Here is a 26,817-nt window from a genome sequence, read left to right as displayed (position 1 = left end):
GATAATAATATTCATGGTCATAAATATTTTGAAAAAATATGGTAAATTAAACTGGAGGGAACTTAATTGACAATATCTTATTGGTGATTCAATTTTTAATAAACTTCTTGAAATTATTAATTACTTACATAAACTCATTAAAAATGTATTGTAGTTTTGAAGATTTTAATATTTCAAACAAAATTAAAAAAAAAAAATTGCTTTCCAGCTGTAACTATATGTCTTATATTTAATTAAGCCATATCCTTGGGAGAATATCCTATGACCTACACTATAAATAAATCAATATTAATTCCTCTATTTAAAGGAGGTGATAAAAAAGATTGCAATGATTATCAACCAATTTCTTTAATACTATCAATGTCTAAACTTTTTTAAAAATGCAAAAGGATAGAATCTTACAATTTTTAAATACTTTACATTTTTTTTCTGAAATCATTTTGATTTTATAAAAAATAAATCAATAACTGATGCTTTAGTGGCTGTTACAGATTATAAATACAAGAATTTAGATTGTAACAAAAAATGTATTGGTATATTTCTTGATATAAAAAATGCTTTTAATTCAGTTAACTATTCATTCAATTTTACCAAAAAAAATTAGAATATTGTGATATAAGAAGATCAGCTTTTTGTCTTTTTAGATCTTGCTAAGATTCAAAGTTACAAGACTAGATATTATTCATACCTTAACAGCTAGAGTGAATTTTGGTGTACTACAATGAACTGTCCTCGGGCCATTATTATAGATAATTTACACAAATACTTATTAAATATGGATATTAATGTCACAATATTTTGCTAAATAATGTGTGAAGTATGAAATTTTTTAATTATTATTAAATAAAAATATTTCACAAAAACATTTAAGAGATAATTTTTTTTTTTTTATAAATATTAATGATGGTTATTTATCAATTATTTATTATATAGTCAATGATCTCTCGGTTTAATCATTGATTCATTGATTTTAATATAATAATTGCCATTAATTGATGTATTATTACATTAAATCTCGCTTATAACAAGACTTGTTTTTTTTCATATAAAATGGCTTATGGTTGAAGTTAATACAAAGATGGTACTATTTATGACAATATTATACATAAAAATAAATTAACGAAAATTTATATGTATATAATATATATTTATTAAAATAATGAAATATTTCACAATTTTAAACTTCATGATAAATTATTTAAATATTGTTAAAATAATTTAGATTTTTGTAATTTTATCAATTATATTTATTTAATGTATATAATATTATACTATTAAAATTAAGGTTAAACTAAATATTCATACTTTAATCATAATGAACTATAATAGAATTAATAAAATATTTATGCTCTTATAAAAGCATAATCAATTAAACATAGTATATAATATAGGCGATAAAAGTAAATTAATATTATGAAAAAACTTAAGTAAATTTGTCATAATAATAGGCGTGCGCAAAAAAGGGTTCCTGGTGCTCTAAAATTTAAGTCCTATAGCAAAGGTTCCCAAACTTGTTATAGTATGACCTATTTTGGAAATTATTTAAATTTTGGCGGCTCGCAATAATATCAATGATCTTTTTTTTTAAAAAAAGTATGCTAATCATGAATTAATTTTCTTATTTTATACACAAGTATTGTCTCTCTTTCTTCAGTTTCCACGGAACTTAATCATTGACTTTTTGTTTAACCATTTGTCCATAATAATTGCACAAGAGCACAAAAACAAAAAAATGAATTTATTTGCTATTTGAAAAAAAAGGAGATTTAAACTGCTTAAAAGGTGTATTATTTAAATATTTATCTCGACCCACTAAAAAAAAATTGCGACCCACAGTTTGAGAACCTCTATCCTATAGCATATATTATATGAGCCCTTATTTAAACTTATGTTACTAGAGTAAAAATATAATTTTTTTCTAAACTAAGTGATAATAATAATAAAACACAAAATATTCTAAATTTGCAAGGGAAACATCATATGATAATTATATCAGTTAGATGTTATCAACTACAAAAATAAAATAATAAATATTATCTAAAAAATAGATATTAGACTCAACTATCCGAGGAAATATGTAACTTGATACTAGTTATTATATACTATTTGATTTGATTAATATATGATATATTTCCGTGATACAATAGGATGCTATCATTATATGAGTTATGAAGTTATATTTACATTTTGTGAATGAAGTCAAAATAAGCACAAGACTGATATCTGTTATTTTTTATAATTATAAACATGGAACTATTATTTTGATTTGCATTATTTAAATCTTTTATTAATTATTGATGCTGTACGTGAAAAAAATTCTAAAAAAGTAGTTAAAAATTTCCTTGGAACTATACAATTTGTACACAGTTATATAGAAAGCAGTCCAATAAGATACTCAAAATTATAAAAAGAGAATCAGAAATTACTCTCCTATCATTAAAGTAATGTTCAATTACACGATGGGCATGTGGTTCGGAAGCTGTAAAAGTTATTAAAAATAACTATAGTGTCTTAATTACTGAAATTAACGAAGTATGTCAAAACACTTCAAAACCTGAGATAAGAGCAAAAAGGATTAGTATTTTACTACAACTTCAAAAATTTGAATTTATTTTCGGAATGGAATTAATGAGTCCTATTTTAAATATAATTTTAAAAGTTAGTACTATGCTGATGTCTAAAAAATTAACCTTTTGTTTGCTTTTGTTTGTAGCAGAAAGTGTAAATATCCTATTAAACATGATAAATAATGAAGAAGAATACAAAATTACATTTCTTTTTAATTTGTGCGATCAGGGTCGTAGTTATGGGGAGGATTTAAGAGGTTCAAAACCTCTCTCCCTTAACAAAGTATAAAATGTAAAAATGTCATTATGTTCTAAAATTTAAAATGTTTATTTTTTAAATCTTTTTTTTTTTAACTTGATTAAAACTTAAGAGGACGCTACACCCGCATACGTTGTCTCCGTCTTACAAGTGCGTAACATAGCAAATTTTATGCTCAGCAGATCCAGTCAATTTACTCTAAATTTTAAACTAACGGAGCTAAACGTGATCTGCTGAGCATAAAATTTGTTATGTTACACACTTGTAAGACGGAGACAACATATGCGGGTGTAGCGTCCTCTTAATATAATATTTTAGTAAATGTATAGTATAGTATCTGTAGTGCATTGTGATAATTGATAAGAGTTTAAATACTAAAACAAAATATAGAGACAAATTTATTTCAATCATTGAATGCATTTTAGTATGTGGTTACTAGGAAATTTCTTTTAAGAGGCAGTATGAAAAAAGTATGGACCCTTCCCATAGAAAATTCTTAGCTACAGCCCTATGTGCAATACATAAAATTTCTATTACAGAAGTGAAAAAAGAAAAGTTAGTTAACAATGATTTGTCTCTTTCAAATCAAGTAATTTTTGACACTAAAAACGAAGAATTAAAAGTTTCTATTAACAAGATACAATTGGCCTTATAAATTATGTTGCAAATACTCTAAATTTAAATATAATTACTAAAATATCTGCCATTTTGGAAAAATTTGCAAAAATGTTTTCAGACACTTTGATTACTGAAATCAAACTTCTCAAGAACTCAACAGACAACAATAATCCTTATAGAACTAATAATGAATTTGTGTTTTTGTGGCTGGATTAGTTAAAAGACTTTAGTAGATATAATACTTTTAGTTGTTTTTTTTTAAATACTACAGATATTGCATTGGTATATTGCAGGTACAGCATTGTACCCGTTCATGTGAATAGGTTTATCAAAATTAAATATTGTGAAATGTAAATTAAGAAGTACCATGACCCAAAACCGTTTGGAATCATTAATTTTACTTTTCAAAGAACATGAAAAAGCATTGAATATTGAAGTAGATTTAATTATTAATGATTTAATTTATGTATTCAAATGTTAAATAAATAATTTAAGTAATGTTTATTTGTACATTAAAATTTATTAAAATGTATTTTATGCACATGTCTTGTTCAGAGAGTGCCTAAATTGAGAGAAAAGATCAAAAATATTGTAGGCACCCCCCCCCCCCCCCATGAAATGCAGATCTGCGCACGCCAAGTACAATTTACCTACTTACAATATTAGGCAGACAATAAATAAATAATATTATTTGGATACAGACTATTAATGCTATTTAAAAAAAATTAGTTGAGTGAACTTTGCCAAAAAAATGAAATCTGAAAAAAATATTAACATAATTTAATTGTTCACTAATACTTACATCTGTTGCAATTTTAGTAATTTATATTCAAAAAAATCCAAAGCATTTGATGTAGGAGAATTCAGATTTTGGGCTGCGTTTTTACTTTCATAACACTTTTTAGAATTTTTTAGAATCCATATTAAATTCCGACGGAAAATTCTTGTGTATAAATTTCATACGAATACTGTCCTAGAAATAATAAATTGAAACATTTTTACCTAATTTATTTTAAAACAATGAAAACTATAAGGATTAAGAGAATATAATAATTAAAAGTCAAGGCAAATTGTTTAATTTTTATCGATAGACCTATTGTTGACCTTTAATTTAACGTGGGTTAACGTTTATTATTATTATTTTTTTTTTTTGTTAATTATTAAAAAGCTCAAAGAATTTATCTTAAAATATGCTTACCAGTTTCTTTTGAATTTCAGCGTCAAGATGTCCTCTGTGTTTTTCTTTTTTTAACGATTTTCTTTCAGTCAACGTTTTTAATTTTTTTTGATGAAGTATCTTTCGACGATATTCTGCCATTTCACTCATTGATTTTTGAATGTCAGCACACTTTTCATCAACAGTTTTTTCTTTTGCTGGTGTAACCTCAATTTGTTCCACTATTTTTTTAGTGAACAATAGTAGGTTAACTTCATCAGATAACTCATTCTCTGATTTTTCTTTAATAAATGAAGTATCTGAAGTATCTGCAGTTCCTTGTTGCTCTAATTTGATGATTTTTAGTGGAGGCTGAAACGATGATGGAAATACTGGAATAGCATTTTCTTGTTTACAAACGTAACCATAAAAACATTTTTTTGGTTTTTGATTATCAGTATTTATAAAGTATTCACTGCGTAGTTTACTATGTTTTGTTGGATCAAACTCAGTTTTTGAAACCGGAAGCCATCTCGACAGTTTTTCTGTATGTTTTCTGAAAGCAAAACGCATTACATTTATTATTACTGTCTAAGTAAATAATGGAGTCGGTGTTATTAACTTACGAAAAACAATTGAAGTCACGATCCGTCGTTTTTATACCGTCACAATTAATGTTAGAACTTGTTTGATCCATTATTGTAGTATCAATTGATTCAATTCGAACACAAAAATTAACAACTAGATGTTAGAATCAAAAGAAAGTAATAAGTACCTATCTTAAGTATCTATATTAACGAGAACATACAGTCAACTTACCTATTTAATATACTGGGTAACGAACTAATGAAAAGCTCGAAAGTAGTAATGTCAATGTCAAATTCTCAAACAAACAAACACTATTTCGTTTGAATGTTAGGTTAGGAAGTTCTTAAAATTTGATCAATAAATATGCCATAATAATAGACATCGATAAAGTTATAACAATCGATAAAATATATATCGATGGTAACTATCGATTATTTTTACTATTGTTTTCATCACGAATAGGTACTATACTATATTATAGTAGTAAGCACGGACGTCGTATATACACGTCCGTGGTAATAAGTTACATAATTAAATCGAAACTGTATAACGAAATGTCTGATTAAAAATGTACTGACTACTAGCACTATCTAGTGATGTGACTTAATTTTTAGTTATTTTAAATTTTTTGTAATTGTAATTTGTAAATTATAATAGTCGGGTGAATGAAAAGTGGCCGCTGATGCCCACGCACCTAGCGGTGAATTTTCATCATTGTACCGCAAAATTATGGAAAAAAGCGCGCGCATTTTGAATTATTAATCATTATTATCGCATTTTACGTGATTCACTTTGAGAACCCATGGCTTATCGAAAAAAAAAAGGTTCCTATCATATTGCCAGCGGCCACTTTTCATTCACCCGACTATAGGTGTGTTAGGGCATAGATAGAAAGTAGACAACGATTTATAAGAAAATATACTTAAACAGGCCGTAACCCGATTGAGCATAGTTTACCTTTTTCACTACCCAATATCCAATTGAGCACAGTTACAATTAAACAATAGAAATACGAAATATAACACGATTGAGCATAGAAATACGTACAACATTGACGTACCACATAGCTACATAATAGTTTAAAAAAAAAAATCGAAATATTTATAGGAATTAATTTAAAGTAATAATTATTGCACAAGATATAATTTTTAATATATATTTTTTTTTTAATAAAAATGTATGTAAAAAAAAGAATATAGAATAAAATAAAAATTACATAATATAATAAATAATAATTATTGTCCTATACAGATTAGTCTAAAAGTTAATTTATATTTATTTTAATATTTGTTTTATGTTATACAAATTAAATTATCTGTCAATGTTTAAAGTGGCATCCCTAAATACTTATTTCCCACTTTTAATAAATATTTTAGTAAATCTTTAGAATTTTTATTTCTTAAATATTCATCGTAAGCCATTATAGTTGAATTAATTTTTTGCATTTCAATAAAACTCATACCTATTTTTATGACAGTCAGCTAAATTTCCATCATAGTTTCAGTTTGAAATTCTTGTAAAACTATAAGTACCAAGTGTATGTGTGGGTGAGACTTGTAGAATTGTGAATTGTAAGTTCTATGAAAACTTTCAACAGCGTTTGTCGTTCTAAAAAAACACGTTTCATAGAAATTAAATTAACATTTTTTTATATTTAATAAATAGATTTTAGATAATCTACCTTCGATTAAACATAGTTTCTTTAACCCATATATTTGGGAGAAATGGAGATTCGTCATCTATATGATTATTAAAAATATGAGTTCGACGAATGCATCGGCTACTTCATGACTGAAAACAAAAGCTAACCAAAAAAAACTCTTTAGCCAATTTCCTAGTTCATTGTTTCTTTTTTATAGACTATTCTGAGAATAGAATCACTGTTTATCTATAATAATTAAGAATACAATTAATGTATGATTATTTGATTTGAAATTATTTTTTACTTACTTTTCGCCACCATGATTGTCCTAAATGAAATCAACAAGCTATTAATTGTACATTTTCAAAAACTCCATACGCAGCTTGATGAGTAGCCTTATTTCAAAGTCGACGTGTAATTTTTTTAATATGAACTGACTTCCTGTATATTCTATGTATACATATGTCTTGTATATATGTTTTTATGTGTATCTTTTGACTTTTCAAATAAAAAAAAATAAACCAACGGCAAATAATAACCATTTTTATATCCGTGAATAGTATAATATAGTTTTTTTTAAATATTTGGGTGCGTAATTAAATGTACCATCGGAAAAAAATCAATACAATCATGTTTAATCATAAATTTTAAGTTGAAATCACAAATAATACATACAAAACTAACTATTGTCAACCAATAGGTTGGATTATTATCGGTAGATTTGGATCAGTATTTTGGTTTGTTCTTATCGACTTATCGGGCAGTCACTTATTATTTGATTGAAGTGTTTATCATATAACGTCATAATAGATAGATATGACATTTTAGTATTTTACCTATAATATGGGCTAATTCTCGTAAAATTAACTATTTAGTAACCGCGAATCGCTTGTATAGTGCAGTTGGCTGCATACTAATTGCGGTCATGACGATTTTTGAGATAAACAGATATAACAGTTGTAGTCACGCCAATTTAGGTAATATCTTAATTGCGGTCATAGTTTTATTACTATACTCCAATTCCAGGCAAAATTTATACTATACGATAAACATATTTTTCGATATAATGTACACAGCGTTTATAAATAAAATAGATTAAATTGTATACTCCGATCATAGATTAGAATATTCGAATAATTTAAACATAAGTATCAACATTTTTAATCATACCTACACATTAAATAATAGTGTGTAGACAGTCCTAAGTATGTTATATTTTCGATATAAATGGGAAGGAAAATGTTGATTGATACATTTTTCTAAATTAAATAAATAAACGAAATATTAATTTCATATTTAATTATTATATAAACTATATTATATTATATTATTTATTATACTTAATTATTATTATTTGAGTGACCGCAACTAATATGTAACCTTTTTGATGGGTGACCGCAACTAGTACACACCGGTGCAGTTATATTTCGAATATGGAAAAGTTTAATGCAGATTTAAATGATTTGTTAAAAAAAAGGTTCAAATACTTAATTTTTGAAAAAGCTTAAATATGATGAACTAATTTCGCATATAATTCAACTTATGAATAATTTTTAAAAAAGGAACCGAATGATTATAAACTTTTTAAAAAAATACGACGTGTTAAAAGTTGCTGATGTTAACAAGTTAATTGTACCAGTATCTGAAAATTACGAAATTAAATATTATGTACAGGATATTATACACGATGTTTATTTATCAATTGGACACGGTGGTTGGAACAGAATGGAACACGAGGACGAGGTGTTTATATTATAAATGTAATCTATGACTACACTGAATTTAAATTTGAAACTACATTCTTATAATTTTATAATCCATGGTAAAAAATATATTTCTTCCATGGAAATCATAAAGTATTCGCTATTGTTTACTAATGATTCCGGCTCTCCGACCTCTCTCACTATCGTTCTCTCTCTGAGTAGTCTGAGTTGACACTGCACGGTCCATACTCCATATCTTTATAGGTACCGAAAACAAAAGGTTTACTAAAAATCTTGTTGATGATACATTTTATATTAAAACTGACGTTGTTTGCTAGAACCAAATACTTTTTACTAATGTAAGTATAATTTTAATTATATATATTATTATACTAATATATTTTGTTCTGTGTAGCATTGCTGCAGTTTAGTCTTTAATCCGTGGGGCGTGGATTATGTAATATCTTGTTTATAACAGTGATACAGTGTTTTTAAAAACTAAACTTAACTTAGTCTATTGTTTATGCACTTAACATCTTCAACTTTTATTTTTTCTGGTCATTTTAATATTAATTTTAAAGTTTTTTAATTGAGTTATATTATAGTTTTATTATTATTATTATTATTATTGAGCATTTTATTGAATATTATAAGTTTGTTGTAATACAGACAATACCTATAATAACATTTATACTTAAATTACACTTTTATCTGATAATAAAAATAAGTGGTTTATGCCATGGCTTCAACAGATCCAATGGGTCTTACCAACACCTGGGAACTTTCACTATACGAATTGCATAGATCACCCCAAGAAGTTATTACAGATGACACAGAAATTGCTGTATCTCCTCGAAGTCTACATAATGAACTAATGTGCCCAATTTGTTTGGATATGTTAAAAAAAACAATGACTACTAAAGAATGTCTCCATAGGTAACTCAGAATGCATTTAATATACATATATTGTACTTAATTATAAAAATAGTTTGAACTATGTAATTATTTGGGCTGAAGACTTTTAGTTTTTTTCATATTTGTTGAGAAAAAGTTGCAGTACAATGTGAGTGGTGTATAAATATGTTTCATAACACAATTAGATAGGTTACGCTAAAAATTTTACTTTGAATATTTTGTTGTAATTGCATATATTGCACGTTTGAGCATATTAGAAAAAAATAAGAACATAATTATAATTATTTTACAATTTTTGGGTGTTGTAAAGTTAGTTTAAACAAATAAAAATGTATTTTGACAAATGTTAAATGTTGGTCTTTGATTAATCAAAGAGCAAACAAATGTTATGTTGCTTATGTACATTTGGAAAATTAGACATTTAAAAATAAAATAGTACTCACTAATTGCACCATATTATAAAATTATAATGTCTTGTCAACTTTAGATTGACAATAATGATCAGCGCCGGACGCCCAGCGGCCTGATGACCATGTTAGTATACAGCAGGTGTAGCTGGTAGTTAAAGTAAACTTTTGAATAATTCTTACTGAATCTTTTTATAATTTTGATATAATACTAATTGTATAATTTAAGAACTGACAATCGATATACATTTTTATAAGGTATATTTTGAGTTCATATATGAACCTATAGGTACTAACCTAACCTATAGATGCTTATATTTTTTCAAGTTTAATAGTACTTGAAGTCCTCAGTCCTAGTCATTATTACATATTATACCTATTTTAATGTATAAAATATTATGATAAAAAGGAGGTGTTACCATTGGGTTTCTTCCTCATCCATCATTCATGCTACTTTATTCTGTTTTTATCTTAATTGCTTATTGTAATTATTTTGTACATATTGTAAATTGTCTTTCTTAGTAAAAAAATAAAAAAATATTATAATTAATTCATTAATGCATTTATTTTTTAGATTCTGTTCAGACTGTATTGTGACTGCTCTTCGTTCAGGTAATAAGGAATGTCCTACTTGTCGTAAGAAACTAGTATCTAAACGGTCCCTACGTCCTGATCCTAATTTTGATCTTCTCATATCTAAGATCTATCCTAACCGTGATGAATATGAAGCACATCAAACTAAAGTATTGGAAAAGTTAAACAATAGTCACAGTCAAGCTAATTTAGTTCAGTCAATAAATGAAGGTATTAAATTACAAACACAAAATCGACTACAACGTACCAAAAAGAACCAACATGAAGAACTAAATGAAAATAACTCATCAACTTCTTCAAAACCTTCAAATGTTTCTGGTCAAGATAATGTAACAAGAACTATGGTACAAACAAAAGTGGCTAAGAAGATGAAGTCTGTTATGATCTCAGAAAAAGAAGGTCCTTCTTCATCTGTTAATACCCCAGATGTAACAGAAATTGATGATACAACAAAAAGTGTATCAACAGATGAAATAGAACTAGTGTTTAAACCTCATCCTACAGAAATGTCCATTGATAATCAATTGATCAGAGTTTTGAAAGAAAACTCTGTTCGTTATATAAAAACAACAGCTAATGCAACTGGTAAGCCTTTTAAATGAAATTACTTCATCAGATAAAAAAGTATAGAATTAAATGCCCTTTTAAATATTATGTAAGATTCTTTAGTTATTGTTCAGATGTTTTTCATTCTTGGTTTTTTTTACACATAACCCAAACATTATAAAGTACTACAGCAATGAATAGGTAACTAAATTATTACAATTTTAAGATTTTCATATTATGTTTTCAAGAGGTTTAACTGTTATCAAGTTCTTGTAATCATATATAACCTAGGTGTAAATGTATTAATCAATATTCCTGGTATAACTATTATTTATGCATAAGACATGACAAACCCAGGAAATAAAAACATAAATGGTAGTACTGAATTGTCATTTGAAATTGTATACTATTCGAAAATTGTTGTTCAATACCTTTAAATTTTAAATGTAAAGAAGTAATACCATGAATAATATCACAATTAAGTCGCAACGATTTAAAGTTAAAAGAGGATAAAAATTAGCTTCAAGATATGTATTATTTGAAATACCTAATTCAAAATATCAAAATTATGTTTTAGGGGAATAAAAAGAAATTTGAGTTGTAAGTTTTTTTATGTTACAGGGTTTTGGGTTATAGCTACTGTAAAACCAACAATACTATGTAATAAAGTAGCACAGTCAAATTTTTAAAATATTAATTACATATACATGTTTTTTTTCTAGTTGATCATTTGAGTAAGTATTTAGCTATGCGATTGACGGTAGACCTTGGCTCAGAACTTCCAGAAAAAGCTCTAAATTTTTGTATCTATGTTGCATCTACTGCTGGTCAATTTGTTTCTCTCAATGGTAATCAAACACTTAGAAATGTACATGATACATTTTGGAAAGTTAACAAGCCACTTGAAATGTTCTACTCTTTTACTTAATTTTTTTTTATTGTTAGTTTCATTAGTTTCTTATAAATAGTTATATTTGTCTATATTTTTATTTAAAAAAAAAATAATAATACCTTACATCATGTAATTTAATTGGTAATTATATCATCCTTTTTAATAAGTTCAATAATTCAAGTAAATGTAGTTTATAGTAAAAACATAATTTAAAAATAAAGAATTAAGTTATTTAAAGAAGTAAATATTCTTTAATTGGTATTTTATAGTTTGTATACTTTGATATTCAATTTTTTTTCAAATATTAACATTTATTTTTAATTAATAGCAAATATTTTATATTAATATTACTTACTATATTTGTTCTAAAATATAACAGTTATTTATGAAATTGTTAGAGATATGTATTAAATTAATTATTAAAAAGTACAATTATTGATACAGTAATCGACAACATTGGATAACTTAAAAGTAATACTTTATATTTATTGATTTGAATTCAACTAGTAGCTATTTTATTAAGTTAAACTGACCTACGCAAATTTACATGTTATATATCTAATCTTATATTTCATTTAACTAATATGCTATAGATTTAGTGAACAAATTGTAGATACATTTAAGATTTGGCGAATAAAAATTTTTTTTAACATAATTGTATTCAATTAGATGCATTTAGCATATACAATTTATCAATGTAGTTATATTTTGAATACGAAGTGTATATTTTATGAAGAGGGATATTAGAGTGGATAATGATGGATATTCCTTGGATCTAACTTATTAGCACCAACAATTATATAATATTACAGTAGCTTATAAATTATGAGTTATGCTAACATGAGATACAAAAAGAAACTTTAAACTCTAAAATTTGAAAATGTAATATAATAGGTACATTTACAGTAAGATATATAAACGATTATTTAATCATTTCAAAAATTATGAAGACTTCTATTGTGTCAATCATTAGACAATTTGTAAAGCTTTAATATAAAAGATTTTAATTTCTTGTATTGTGAAATTATATTTTCTTTTAATCAACATACAATACTAAATACTATATTATGGTAGTTCTAACATCCAAGAGTCGATGTAAAATTGAAAGTTTAAGTATATAATTGGATTAATAACATTTAAATAACTATGAATTAATGTTATTTTTATAGTGAAATTAAAAAAAGATAACAACATATGTACAGCTATTTATGCACATTTATATTTTATAGTTAGAATTTGTAAATTTTTAGTTAAAAATGTATGAAAACTATTATGTTAATATCCATAACTAATTTTTATAATTTGTATACCTGATGGTTTTATTTTAATGGAATTAAAAAAAATTTCCTTGAAAAACCATATATTATAATTTTTATGAATGATTTAATTTCAAATTGTGTTGACTTATTTAGTTGGATATTTAAACCAAAAATAATGATGATTATTCATCAAAGTATTTTAGTTTTTTTTTGCCTTAATTCAAAAAGTTTTTATTGTAGAAAGTTGAAATACACCATTGTTAGTTGTATTGTCTTTTTCTGTATTCCATGAAATTTAAAAATATATGGGCTTTAATTCTAAACTATTGCAATTGGCATTTTAAATTAGGCTCAATCAAAAAGCATTTGATATTTAAATTTTGATAACATTTGTCAAAGTCATAAATATTGCAGATTGTTTTGTAGTTAAAAATATATTAATTGTTCAATTTGTATAGACAGTGCTTTAAAATGCAATACAATGTTACTCATAAGTAGTTTAGGTATATTGGAACAAAAAAAACCAAAAATATATTTGATTGTTTTTTTTTATAGATATTTTAAGACTTAGTTTAGACGGAATTAGTTATTTAAACAAAGAATAACGATCTTAGTTTTTTTTTTGATAATTACAAATCGGCTTAACTAACCCAACATTATATTTTGTAAAATGTTATAATTTTTTAAACTTGTAATAGCATCCTGACACATTTTACTTTATTTGTGAATACTTGAAACTCTAAATATAAGTACATTACTACATTATTATATTTTGTACACATATATAATTTTAAATGCTATTAGTTACTGGAAAAAGTTAATTCAACCTGCTGTATACTTAATAGTAAAATAAATCCTCAACAAAAACCTAACAGTGGAAAAAGGCCGAGTTCCAAACTCCCTCCCAAAACATTGTAGGCCTATCAAAGTAGGTAGTGAAATCTACATTGTGGCCAAGTCTACTATTTTTTAATTCATAACCTCACTGCACTCCTACATTAAAGACGCAACTATGCTATTCTTTTATTTGTATTATTTAACACTTAGCCAGTTTCTGAATGAGGCATAAACTAAGACTTGGCCGCAATGTTGATATCATTACTATGATTCGCTGTACATTACATAAGTAATACATTAAACCATTATATACATTACTAACAAGTTCTAGATATTTCCCTGATTACATGGGAAAACCTGTTTTCAACAATTTAAAAAACAAGGCAAACAATTTTATAAAAAGTTTATATGAAAAAAAAATCTAATAACTTCAATGATATAATTAATAAAACCAAATAAAAATTCAATCAATAAAATTAAAAATAGTTGATGAAATTTGTGTATTAATCAAATTATAAAATTTCATTAAAAAATATATACAAAATACCTATCTTATTCTTATCTAATGTTGATTTTTATTTTGTTACTAGACTATCCATCTCAGAGGCGTACGCAGGATTTTTCAATTGGGGGGGGGGGGGCTTGAAAATTAATTACTCAACTTTACTAGTAGAAAAAATGCTCTAATCATAAACCTTGATTGGGGATTTTGGAAGCAAATTGGATTTAGTTTGAAATTTGAGAGGTCAAAATTGAAAATTCTCAGTATTTTTTAAAACAATCAGGAAAACAAAAATAAATGAAAAATTGTTAAGTAACCTTGGTTTTTTTTTTTAAATGTCAGTAAAAAATTATTCGATCGGTTAAAAAGCTTTAAAATGTAATACAAGGTTTTATTATACCTAGTTATCTAAAAATACTAACAACACATATAGGCACATTATTTTTTATAAGCATTTATAGTTCAATTTTTGACAAAACCGCAAAAATTGATTTGTAGATTAAAATTTATAAAATATTAAATTTGTATAGCTAAGGCATGAAAATTCAATACAGGTCATTCATACAAGTAGTTCATACTTTTACCAAAAAATTTCTAATTTTTTTTGGAAAATTGGTAGCAAATCAATGTTTTTTTAAAAATGAATTTATTCTGGTAAGACGTTTATTAATTTTCCTCTTGCTTACTATAGCTGACGACAGTTGAAGTATGATACATTTTTTTTTTAAGAAATACTTATGAGGGAAATGGGGGGGCTTCAGCCCGTTAGTCCCCCCTCTGCGGACGCCACTGAATTCCATCTGCTGATCTACTATATTATACCTATAACCTATGTATGTATAATTAATTAATTTGCATATAAATTGTGTAATTGTAAAGTTCCTACCTATTTTCCTACAAAATAAATCAAAATATCCATGAATTCCGTAAACCAACTGAGCTATAAGCTCATATATCCGGTATATGGATCTATTATTAATGTAATTTATTGTTATTATATAACTGTTATTGATTTGGCTGAATAATTAAATTAATTAATTAAATAAAGTAAATAATAACTAAAATAATATTAACTAATACATTTTTAGTTAATGATATTAAAGTTAACATTTACCAGTTCTTCTTTATACTGTAGAGCATTATTTTCTGCAGTTGGTGTTAATAACTCCTCAACTACAGCAATATCTTCAGTACTTTTTACTGGCTATAGATTTAAAAAAGGCAAAGGAATTTCTGGTGTTGGCATTGCCAAGGCATAAATTCGATTATCAGCTATCATTATTTACTGCACATTGTCATCCAAACGCTGAAGGGCAGCAGTGATTCTGGTATTGGATCCATTCAGGTTCATTAATTGTGTCATAATAATATTATTATCTCTATTAGATTTTTTTTCAATAATAGATATCAATATATCAATTTTTACACAACGGCATACTGGATTATAATTATTGTAAAAAAAAAAAATGTTTTATCTGAGTAAATTAATAAAACTAAATTCTACAAAATTTGTACTTTTATGGAATTAAGATTTATTTATTTATTTAGGTAAACCAAAACCATTGTTACCCAAAATAGTATCCAAGTAAGTGTTTTAACTAGAAGGAGAAATATTTTATAAATTAATTTAATTTGTCAACATTTTTTTTTTTATCAAATATTAATAAAAGGATTTATTATTATGTTTAAATTATTCAAAAAATATGTGTACCGTTTGAAGAGTAGATTTCTTTTCCACATCTTGTTGGAATGGGGGTACAGAGATATTTTTGTTTTCATCACCTATAAAATTTTCTATCAGAAAATCATGTGAACTTGAAGCTGATCCTGTTAAATAATCAAACAAATTGTTATTCGTACTTTGTTCCAAGGCTCCGATGATTAAAGTGTCATTTTGATCAGACAAATCTTCTAAATGAAATACAAAATTCAATATTAATTTACACAAAATCTTTAAATGGGCCAATCGATATAATAATGTTTTTAATTACATTTTAAAATACTTATACATTTACTCATTCAGTTCCATGAACAATCACTAAACATTTAATTGATTAAAAGTCAGTAAATGTTCCTTCAAACTTGATTACTGGTCTATAATTTATTAATTTATTATTTTAGTTTAAAAACCCCTTTCAATTAAATATGTATTTATTGATTACGGTTTTAATGCTATAAACTATTAACTTTTTTTTGCATGTCATGTGTATATATAAAATAATATTTTTGTTTTGAATAATGTGAGAAAAAATATTATTTACCTGGAATTATATAATTTAATTTAAATGACGTAATAGAAGACAACACACTTGAGGTTGATGGTACATCTTCTAATAAAGTTTCATTATTTTCCACATCAGATTTAGAATGTGTTATGTCATATGGATTATCTACATTTTACTGGATGTCTAATACCGGTGGTTCTGGCAGTTGAACAATTGGAGTCAAATTTGTATACACTTTATTTTCACTGTGATTGTTTTCATTTTTTTTTTTTTTTTTTTGGGCTCCATAAATTTAAGCACATATATTTTTTTAGCAACAATTTTTCTTCTAGAACAACCAGCCAACTGTCCACTTCTTATGTCATCACTGTCTTCTGAACCTGACCAAGCTTTTGCAACTCACTTGGCTTGTAATTCATTGGCTAAAACAAACCGTTAAATTAATGTTAGCAATGTTATATCAATTACTAAAAATAAATGAATAATAATAACAAATAGAAAATTGGAATAACTCACTAAAAGGTCCTGCAACTTTTTTTATGTTGTAGAATACACCATCTCTATCATTTGGGACATAACTTTCAATGGTCATTTTTATTATTTGTATATGATTAAAGTGCGTTTTGGTATGGTCATGCTTTGTTAATGGAAAACAACACTTTCCAGTACCACTGTCACTAAGCACATTCTAATGGCACTTGTTGAATCTCCTGAGTGTCCAAAAATAAAACAACAAACCAAGACCTAAAACCAATATAATTATGAATTTAGTTATGAAACATGTTTCTATTACATTTACATATATGTATTTAAAATACATAATAATACACATGTATTATTCAATTTTCAAAAATAATAACAACTCATTTTTTGTTATTTAAAGTACAATGTATAATTGGCTTACCATTGTTATTAAGAGGACGCTACACCCGCATACGTTGTCTCCGTCTTACAAAAATTAAAGGTAGGTAACATTATTATCGAGGGCATGACGTAGGCTTTTTATTATACAGTGAAACTTCCATATAACGAAGTCGAATAAGCAGCAAAAAAAATTCGTTATATAGAGGAATTCGTTAAATAGAATTACGTATTTTTTTCAACTTTTTTTTTATTATGTATATTGTATGTATGTAAAAACAACATCAAACATCATATTACAGTTTAATTTAATTTTTAACCTTAAATATAATTTAAAAGAAATAATCAGTAAGTTTTGTTTGCTTATTATTTTTGAAAATTGTCCTTCTTTCGTAAAAAGTTTCTATATCGTCAAGTTTAAAAAAAAAATTTCATCGGGAACATTTGCTTCTTGTCTAAAACCATTTCTTACCTACCTTCGGTGTCTTATCTTTGTCGGGTACATTGTTCATGTACAATTTTAGAACTATGACATAAACTATCAATTTGATAGTGACAACATTTAAAAAAACTGGTTTTTATCGAATAATTATTTCGTTATATAGAAACATCAGATTCGTTATTTGGAGATAAATTTACGTGTAATTAACAATGAAGGTCATAGTTCTTAAAAATATTTCGTTAAACAGAAAATTTCGTTAAATGGAAGTTCGTTATATGGAAGTTTCACTGTATTTTAATTTTAAAGGGAGTTATGTGTATTTTAAGATATACAAGCAATTTAAAATTTTAAAATACACATAACTCACTTTAAAATTAAAATATAATAAAAAGCCTACGTCATGCCCTCGATAATAATGTTACCTTTAATTTTTGCAAGAAGTCAATTTACTCTAAATTTTAAACTAACGGAGCTAAACGTGATCTGCTGAGCATAAAATTTGTTATGTTACGCACTTGTAAGACGGAGACAACATATGCGGGTGTAGCGTCCTCTTAATGAAATTCCAAATTGTAAGACTATTAAGAAGAAATAAGGAATAATATTTGCAGAGTAGAAAATGATTTAAAATATTGAATTAAAATTGAATAATAATTGAATAATAATAATAATAATAATATTTATAAGGATTCAGTTATATAGTTATGTAATTAAATTGTAAAGATATTACCTACTGAAAATGTAATAAAGGAATATAACGATAGAATTTGTATTGTTTAGAGGCAAATTCATAACTTTTTTTTTAACTTTTCTAACTTCCATGACTGAAGTGGCCCAAGTCTAGAGGTGGCATGTACAGGGTGATTTTTTTATCATGAACCACTCATTATTTTAAAAAGTATCAATGTTTTTGAAAATATTTTTTTACTAAGTTTCATGTTGTTAAAAAAACAACGTTTTTATTAAAAAATTGTTTTTTAATATTTTTTATCCTTATAATTTTTAAGTTTTTTACTTTTTTGAATGACAAATGACAACCTAGAGTTTTAATTTCATATTCCAAAGCAGAATATTTTGATTCGTAAAAATCGAATTTTGGACGAGTAGTTTATGAGTTATAAGTATTTAAAGTTTAGTGAACTGGAGTACCTAGTGGAAAAACATTTTGCGGGGTAACCAGGCCCGTACCACTCCACTCTACCAATCTAACCTTTTAAATACTTATAACTCATAAACTACTCGTCCAAAATTCGATTTTTACGAATCAAAATATTCTGCTTTGGAATATGAAATTAAAACTCTAGGTTGTCATTCATAAAAGTAAAAAACTTAAAAATTATAAAGATAAAAACGTTGTTTTTTTAACAACATGAAACTTTGTAAAAAAATATTTTCAAAAACATTGATACTTTTTGAAATAATGAGTGGTTCATGATAAAAAAATCACCCTGTATACCTAATAATTTTGATGAACATGGAGTATTAAAATAATCTGTAAGTTTTTCATATTTCTGCCAATGGCTACTAAAAAATGAACGGATTTTGAAGTTGCAATATTCTCAATAAGAATTATGTCACCATTTTGGCATTTTCTACCATGAAACAATTATCAGCATAGTTCAATTTTACTATAAACTTATCATTTTTCCAACCGGTATATTCTGGTTTACAAGTTTCTTGAAGTATAGGCCTATCTTTATTATTTGTATGAACATTTATGGTACCATTTTTTGAATTTAAACTATTCTTAGAGAGTAATGAAATTCTAGATTCAGCATACCTACGGGCAAATTGTTGAAGTGGATTTACACCACCATTTTAATTTTTTTTTTTTGAGAGGCTGCATAAAACTTTCAAAAAGGAATGCAGAAAAATTATTTAATGATCTAAATGTTTGCACCTCATCAGCTAAATGAAGCATTTTATGAATATTATGAGACATAAAGGTATTTCCATAAATTTTAGCCAATTGAGACACAAAATAAGTTAATAATTTTTTTGCAAATAAAATATACTCATCAGATAGATTGTCCGTCGACATAATTCTTATAGCAACACACAAAACCATAAAATGGTTTTAAACTTTTTTCTCTAAAATATTATGAAAAATTACCATACCAGTGTATAAAAGGCATTGTCTAAGTTCTGTTGCTTTCCAACGAGTAGCATCTCGCAATGGATGTTTTCGGCTATTCCATTAGGACTGCGTTAGAAATCTTGAGGGAAATATTGTCCTAACTCGTTGGACCACACATTAGAACTTTTGGAAGTTTTGACTGGGAGTTTAATTCCACCAGTCCAAAACATTAAATGCTTTTTAGTTACCCCAATTAATATACAATGCATATAATCAAAAGTTATCCCAGAAACTAAATTGAAGTTTGGAATATCTGAAAGAATTGTTTTATCCAGATGGAAGTTTAAATCTGAATAAGATATAAATGATTCATGAGTTCTTAAGAGGACGCCACACCCGCATGTGTTGTCTTTGTCGTACAAGTGCGTAGCATAGCAAATATTACGCTCAGCAGATCACGTTTATCTCCGTTATTTTAAAATTTAGAGTGAATTGACCTATTATAAAAATTAAAGGCAAGATTATTACCGAGTGCATCTCATAGGCATTTTATTATATTTTAATTTTAAAGCGAGTAATGAGTATTTTAAAATTGTAAATAATTTTTATATCTAAAAATACTCATAACTCGGCTTAAAATTAAAATATAATAAAAAGCCTATGCGATGCACTCGGTAATAATCTTGCCTTTAATTTTTATAATAGGTCAATTCACTATAAATTTTAAAATAACGGAGATAAACGTGATCTGCTGAGCGTAAAATTTGCTATGCTACGCACTTGTACGACGGAGACAACACATGCGGGTTTGGCGTCCTCTTAAAGCTGAACATAAATCAGGAAAATATACTCGATTATTTTCATACTGACCAACAGTATAGCAACGATCACAAGAATGTTTAACTGTATGTCCCTTTACATTTATAGCAAAAGATTTTGCTGGTGTGTCACATATAAGAGCTTTCAATTGAACTTTAATAATAATATTATTATAAACAATGCCAGTCTTATAAAAATAAATAAATTTATTAACTAAATCTGACAAAAATCCATTACTAGTTTGTAGCTTAAGTTTCCCATAATATACTCCAATAATAAACACATCTTGACTTTTGTCTAAATTAGAAAAATAACCCAGATATGGTCACAGCTGACTAGGAGGATTTTTAGATAAAGGGCTGTTTACCAACAAAGTAGATGGAAGTGATAAATTATCATATACTTTAAATAATTGTTCTATTTCAGTTTTTAGTTAAAAATGATGATATACACCTCCACTAGTGACATTGTAGTTATAATTTTCACTACTTGATGATGATGGAAATAGAGAAGAAGCTTCAACTGCAGCTCTTTTTCTGCTTCGGTAACGCATTGATTTACTTAAGTGGATATTAGGCCTACAGTAAATTCAATACATTATTGTATAAAAATTTTAACTATTCAAATTCTAATTAACTTGAATAGGTACATAAAATACATCAATACCTACCTATTAATGAATATAATAAAACAATTATCTACATTTTTATTTTTGTCTTAAAAAATTATGATTGGAATGTACAACCTATAGTACTGGTATATTTTAATTTAAATCAATAGCATAACTTAAGTCATGACATAACTCATAAATATATACTACAATATATATCTATATAATTATGTGTAGTACATACCACTATACAAGCTATTAAATAAATAAATAAATAAATAAGAAAAAAAAAAGATAATGTTTTGATCATATAATCTCAAAAAGTCGAATTAAGAGCCATTTATAAACATAAAGAAAATGTTTTATTTTAACCATTAATTCAATAGAACCTATACCTAAATATATAAGATTCTTTACAATAATTGGCATGCATAAGTGATAAACCTATATCAATGTATATATACTGAAGGGTTATAAGCAGTGTTAAAGAGTAACTATTAATACAAGTTAATGTAACAAAATTATTTTTTAAGTAATTGGCTGATCTCTGGCTTTTGGGTCTGGAGAAAAAATCCGGAAAAAATTAATAAGTCCAAATCACTGCGACCATAATATCACTACGGCAATACTCCGCAGTGTTACCACTACAATATTAATTTTATATATTTTGTTGCGTCCCAACATATTAACATATTATCACAGATTATATAAAATTATTATTATATTTTATATAATCTGTGATATTATATTAAACCAATGCCAATCAAATTATTTTAAGTACAAAATTATATTATTTAAAAGTGTTAGCTATTACGACGAGCACATAGGTCATAACTTATAGTTTCATAATAATTATAATATACTGTTAAAATTTATTATTATTAAATACAAGTATTATTATATACAAGTACAATACTGCTTTGTTATAGAATACAAATTTATTTTAGAATTAATAGCTCGTAATAGCTAAAACTTTTAAATATAATTTTGGACTTAAAATAATTGGTTTAATATAATAAAACACTTGTTTAGCAGAACAAATTGATCCTGATAAAAGTGGTTCAATGTTAGAATATTACAATAATGAACAATATACAGACTTGATAAATGCAACAACACCAACAGGTATTAAAAAAATATTATTTGTATAAAATAATAAACAATCGCTTAAGACAGTGTGGGTGTCGAAATAGTTTACAAGAAACCGTCACTACTATATTAAGAACGGTAATGAGTGATACATGCGCTCAATATTATAATTTTGATGTAATTATACAATACCTACATGATATGGTGAATATGATGCAACAGATGAGCCACAAAATTATGAATGGTAAGAACAAATTTATTCACATATTCACTTGTGACATTATTATTGTTATCTAAATATGAATTAATTGTTATTCTTAGTGTACAATCAAGTAACATTTAACCAAAAAGAGTTGAATATCATTAAAGTTGATGTATTGAAAAATCAAGAACTGTTAACTGAAGCTATTGATAGATCTTGTCTTCAAGTGATAGAGAACTTGTGTGATCGATCTAAGATTGATATACCATTACTGAATATGGACCAGCTTAACACTATTGAAGAAAATGATGAACAAAAACAGATTTTAGTTAGATATTTCTTAAGTTTTAATTTATGTTTGAACTGTTTTGGTTACTTGTATTGTTATGATTAGGCTCATATCATCCACAGAAATGGAAAGTCTTTTGATGCCAAATGGACCACCTATCAAATAATGAAGATGGTTATAGACAATCGTTTAGCTGAAGGATTAAATATGAGAAGAAAAAGAGGGGAAAAAAGGGCGTTTGATCAATTAGATATTTGCACTTTAATTATTGGTAATGATAGTTTTGATATATTAACAATTATTTATGCCCCTAGTAAATTATCAGCTGAGACTTTAAAAGAATGTGAACATATTATTTATTTTCTCTCTGAACCTCAAGCAACATACCAAATTTACCAACCTTATGTTGTTATTTTTAGTTAAGAACATTATCTATTTCTCGATGTTTTCTATTACATAATATCTTCAATTTTTTGTATGTTAAGCTTAAGAGTATGTAAAATATTATAATTTAAAAATGATTATATATGTCTTAAAAGTCAAAATATTGTAAAAAATTAAACATAGCAACTTAGGTTATGTTCTTTGATAATAAATGAATTCTCTATAATACTAAAAGTAAGAACACATAGGTTGGTTAGTTCTATTGAATATAAATTAGCTATGATACGGGTGGGTCAGAAAGATAAATGAAATAATTCACTGACATCCTCTTTACTAAATTAATTGTTTTAGCACTTAAGTGCTAAAATTTATTTATTTATTTCCCTATGTCCTTTTATTACATTTTCTGAATTAATGTGGTAGGTACACAGTTTTAAGTTACAAAAACCAAGTATGTTACTAAAAATGCATGTTAGCATAACCTATTTTCAGACAAATAATACCAAAATGGAAGATTGTAGATTTGTTATTTGTGAAGTTTACTTTCAAGAAGGACCTATGCTATCAATTTTACATTGTAGTTGGTTAGTGAGTTCGGATAACATAACTCAATATTGCCTATGGCCAAATAAAAAAGAATCAACCATTAAATTAGCCAAGTCAGAGAGTTAAGATAGTTGGATTCAGTATAGATGTAGGATTATATATAAATTTGGTTATTCATAAATAAACTAAAGTTATCAACTCAACTTTTTTTAACTGTATTAAACTGTTTTAGAATCATTCACTCAAGCCCAAAAAAAAATTAATAGATTTGCAAATGATAACAATTATAAAGGTGAAACAACAATTGATGAAGATAAAGGTCGTGGGAAGAGGCAGAAGTTTAGAAATTGTAACTTAATCACTGATGATGAATCAAATTCACAAGAATCTCCTAGTTTCATTAAAAGTCTTCCAAAAGCTCCTTCATGGGCCAAACATCTTAGTAATTAAAATTTTTATTAGATTAATTAAATAGATTTTAAAAAACTTTATTATTATGTTGTACAGATTTTAAGTGACAATGATATGTTTGAGCCGGAATACCACTCTACGGACAAAAGTAAAAAAACAAATCACAAAGGTAACAATTAGTTTTAGTTAATACAATTATTATTTAATAAGTTATATATATATTTTTTTAAATTTCTATCTTTGCTTAGGTTGTACAAATAATAGTGGCAATGATATGTTTGAGCCGGCATACCACTCCACGGACAAAACAACAACAAAAAATCATACTGGTAACAATTAGTTTTAGTTAATACAATTATTATTTAACAAGTTACATAGTTTTTTTTAATTTCTATATTTGCTTAGGTTATACAAATAAAAGTGACAAAGATATTATGGTTGAGTTGAATAGTTCAGCAAGAGAAATATCTCAAGATGGAAGATTCCAAGGCGAAACGACCTAATGATACAGGTAAATTAATTTTTATGGTAAATCTGGGTATTGTAAAGTGATATGGTAATAACTTAAAACCAATATTTTTAGTAAATTTTGCAACTATTGTAAACCTTATGCAAAAACAATTCAAAGCGACACTATACACTAATTGTTTACTTGAACAATTATTAAAAGCCAATAATCAAACTATTGAACCAGCTAGTAGTTTAAGCATTCAAGAAAAATTTCAGAGCATCTTCCACAATTTGCCACTTAATTCCTTAGAAGACGTTGTTGAAATGGAAAATAAATAAAAAGATCCAGCATCACAGCATTTAATGGTAATTTGTTGTTTATAATTATTAATTCAAATTTATTTTAGCATTTGCTTTTATAATTTTAGAACAATCGCTTAAGACAGTGTGGGTGTCGAAATAGTTTACAAGAAACCGTCACTACTATATTAAGAACGGTAATGAGTGATACATGCGCTCAATATTATAATTTTGATGGAAAGAACAATGCGAAGAACCCATATAAAGAATTAACTCTTAATTCTATAATAATAGGTATAATCTCATATTGATTATATTATTATACTAATACCTAAATTATTTTTATATATTACTCTTTTCTTTTTTGTTAACTTTTAGATGTTGTATTAAATTTCCACACCGATGCAACTGAGTATGACGTTAAAACAAAAATTAGAAATTAGTTAAGATTAGCTTCGACAAGAATTTCAAATAATATAATTCGCCAGACTCTTAAACAAAAAAATAAGTAAATTGCAATTTAACCATAGCCCTAATATTATTGTAATTATTTTTATTTTATTATTATTTTCTAAATGCTCAAACTTTCATATGACAACTGCTGAAATAAATATAGCAACAGCTAACAAGATACATTTAACTACGAAAATGTATATTATTTATTCTTAATAAATGTAATTATGATTTCAAATTATTATAATATATATCAACCATTAAAACTGTAATACCATATAATTTTACTATAATTACCTAATTTTGTGATTAATTATTAAATTATTTATATTCTAAGCTTATTGAAAAATATTTTTCATTGTTTGATAGAGATGATTATTTGATGTATGATTTTGTTTTGGATTAACAAAATTAATATTATTTTATTTATAAAATATATGTTAAAAGTTGATTAAAATGTATGTTTGATTTAAATTATAGGTATTGTTTTAAGTAGTATGTTAATATATTTTTTTAGATGTGTATACATTATAATGTGTGTTTTAATTATTTTTTTCTAAATTATAATATAACCAAAAACAATACTATATAATATATATATATATAATTATTTAATATTATACTGTAGATACATGATTTTAAGTAGGATAATTTTATATTTACCTATTATGGTAAGTATCTACTTACAATGTTAGGTAATAAGATAATAATTTATGTCTATGTATAGATTTTATAAAAGTTTTGAATTTGATCTACTACTTGATATATGATAGATACTTTGATCAGTCTTCAAATATATAGACTAACCTTAGACTTATCATAGACATCTACATTTACTTCACATGTATGTCTTATGTCTGTGATGGATTATTTTTATTATATTAGTCGTCTAATATACATTACAGTGTTTACTGGGAATCCATCTATATTAAACCATAATTCAAAAATCATTAGTTGATGAACATAAGGATCTATGTTGAACAGGTGTTTTAGTCCATTTGAAATTTCAAAATGAATATAGTATCCACCAACAATATTTTTTATTTCAATATCTCCTGATAGAGGAGTATATAATAATGTCCTAGAATCAGTTGGCAACGATTTTATAGATTCTAAATTATCAACTGATTTTAAAAGTTTTAATAATTTTGTAACAAAATTCCTAGGAATTCTT

At 25.8% G+C, this 26,817-nt stretch overlaps 3 protein-coding genes and 1 pseudogene across 4 annotated transcripts; 3 read left to right on the top strand and 1 right to left on the bottom strand.

The window, feature by feature from the left end:
* Positions 1-4,208: 4,208 nt before the first annotated feature.
* On the bottom strand, positions 4,209-5,514 carry LOC107169168 (uncharacterized). Its single transcript, XM_015518830.2, has 4 exons — positions 5,420-5,514; positions 5,227-5,341; positions 4,643-5,156; positions 4,209-4,417 (listed from the first exon to the last, which is right to left on the bottom strand). The coding sequence occupies exons 2-4, from the start codon at positions 5,295-5,297 to the stop codon at positions 4,346-4,348; spliced, it is 657 nt and encodes a 218-aa protein (XP_015374316.2). The 5' UTR covers positions 5,298-5,341; positions 5,420-5,514; the 3' UTR covers positions 4,209-4,345.
* Positions 5,515-8,767: 3,253 nt separating this feature from the next.
* Positions 8,768-11,966, top strand: LOC107169167 (E3 ubiquitin-protein ligase RING1-like). The gene is made up of 4 exons (XM_015518829.2): positions 8,768-8,892; positions 8,949-9,469; positions 10,430-11,034; positions 11,718-11,966. Exons 2-4 carry the CDS (start codon positions 9,273-9,275, stop codon positions 11,921-11,923), a joined length of 1,008 nt encoding a protein of 335 aa, XP_015374315.1. The 5' UTR covers positions 8,768-8,892; positions 8,949-9,272; the 3' UTR covers positions 11,924-11,966.
* Positions 11,967-22,535: 10,569 nt separating this feature from the next.
* Positions 22,536-23,357, top strand: LOC149061302 (uncharacterized). Its single transcript, XM_089216696.1, has 3 exons — positions 22,536-22,852; positions 22,930-23,138; positions 23,222-23,357. Exons 1-3 carry the CDS (start codon positions 22,627-22,629, stop codon positions 23,237-23,239), a joined length of 453 nt encoding a protein of 150 aa, XP_089072822.1. The 5' UTR covers positions 22,536-22,626; the 3' UTR covers positions 23,240-23,357.
* A 533-nt stretch (positions 23,358-23,890) lies between these two features.
* On the top strand, positions 23,891-25,744 carry LOC149061301 (uncharacterized; annotated as a pseudogene). Its single transcript, XR_016189580.1, has 8 exons — positions 23,891-24,177; positions 24,262-24,471; positions 24,537-24,609; positions 24,689-24,769; positions 24,846-24,951; positions 25,024-25,256; positions 25,319-25,484; positions 25,569-25,744. The product of XR_016189580.1 is annotated as an uncharacterized LOC149061301 (transcript).
* The last annotated feature ends 1,073 nt before the right edge of the window (positions 25,745-26,817 follow it).

Source organism: Diuraphis noxia, unplaced genomic scaffold, assembly GCF_037042655.1.
Source record: "Diuraphis noxia isolate RWA-SAM2 unplaced genomic scaffold, SU_Dnox_SAM2 contig0001, whole genome shotgun sequence".
NCBI lineage: Eukaryota > Metazoa > Arthropoda > Insecta > Hemiptera > Aphididae > Diuraphis > Diuraphis noxia.
This window is presented reverse-complemented; position numbering and strand designations above follow the sequence as displayed.

Excerpts from the sequence above, each read along its gene's own strand:
- LOC107169167 (XM_015518829.2), top strand. The coding sequence starts at position 9,273 with ATGGCTTCAACAGATCCAATGGGTCTTACCAACACCTGGGAACTTTCA. Across the intron at positions 9,470-10,429 it reads ACTAAAGAATGTCTCCATAG|ATTCTGTTCAGACTGTATTG; the intron begins GTAACTCAGAAT and ends TTTATTTTTTAG. Across the intron at positions 11,035-11,717 it reads AACAACAGCTAATGCAACTG|TTGATCATTTGAGTAAGTAT; the intron begins GTAAGCCTTTTA and ends TTTTTTTTCTAG.
- LOC107169168 (XM_015518830.2), bottom strand. The coding sequence starts at position 5,297 with ATGGATCAAACAAGTTCTAACATTAATTGTGACGGTATAAAAACGACG. Across the intron at positions 5,157-5,226 it reads CGTGACTTCAATTGTTTTTC|AAAACATACAGAAAAACTGT; the intron begins GTAAGTTAATAA and ends TTTTGCTTTCAG. Across the intron at positions 4,418-4,642 it reads CTGAAATTCAAAAGAAACTG|GACAGTATTCGTATGAAATT; the intron begins GTAAGCATATTT and ends TATTATTTCTAG.
- LOC149061302 (XM_089216696.1), top strand. The coding sequence starts at position 22,627 with ATGCAACAACACCAACAGGTATTAAAAAAATATTATTTGTATAAAATA. Across the intron at positions 22,853-22,929 it reads GAGCCACAAAATTATGAATG|TGTACAATCAAGTAACATTT; the intron begins GTAAGAACAAAT and ends TGTTATTCTTAG.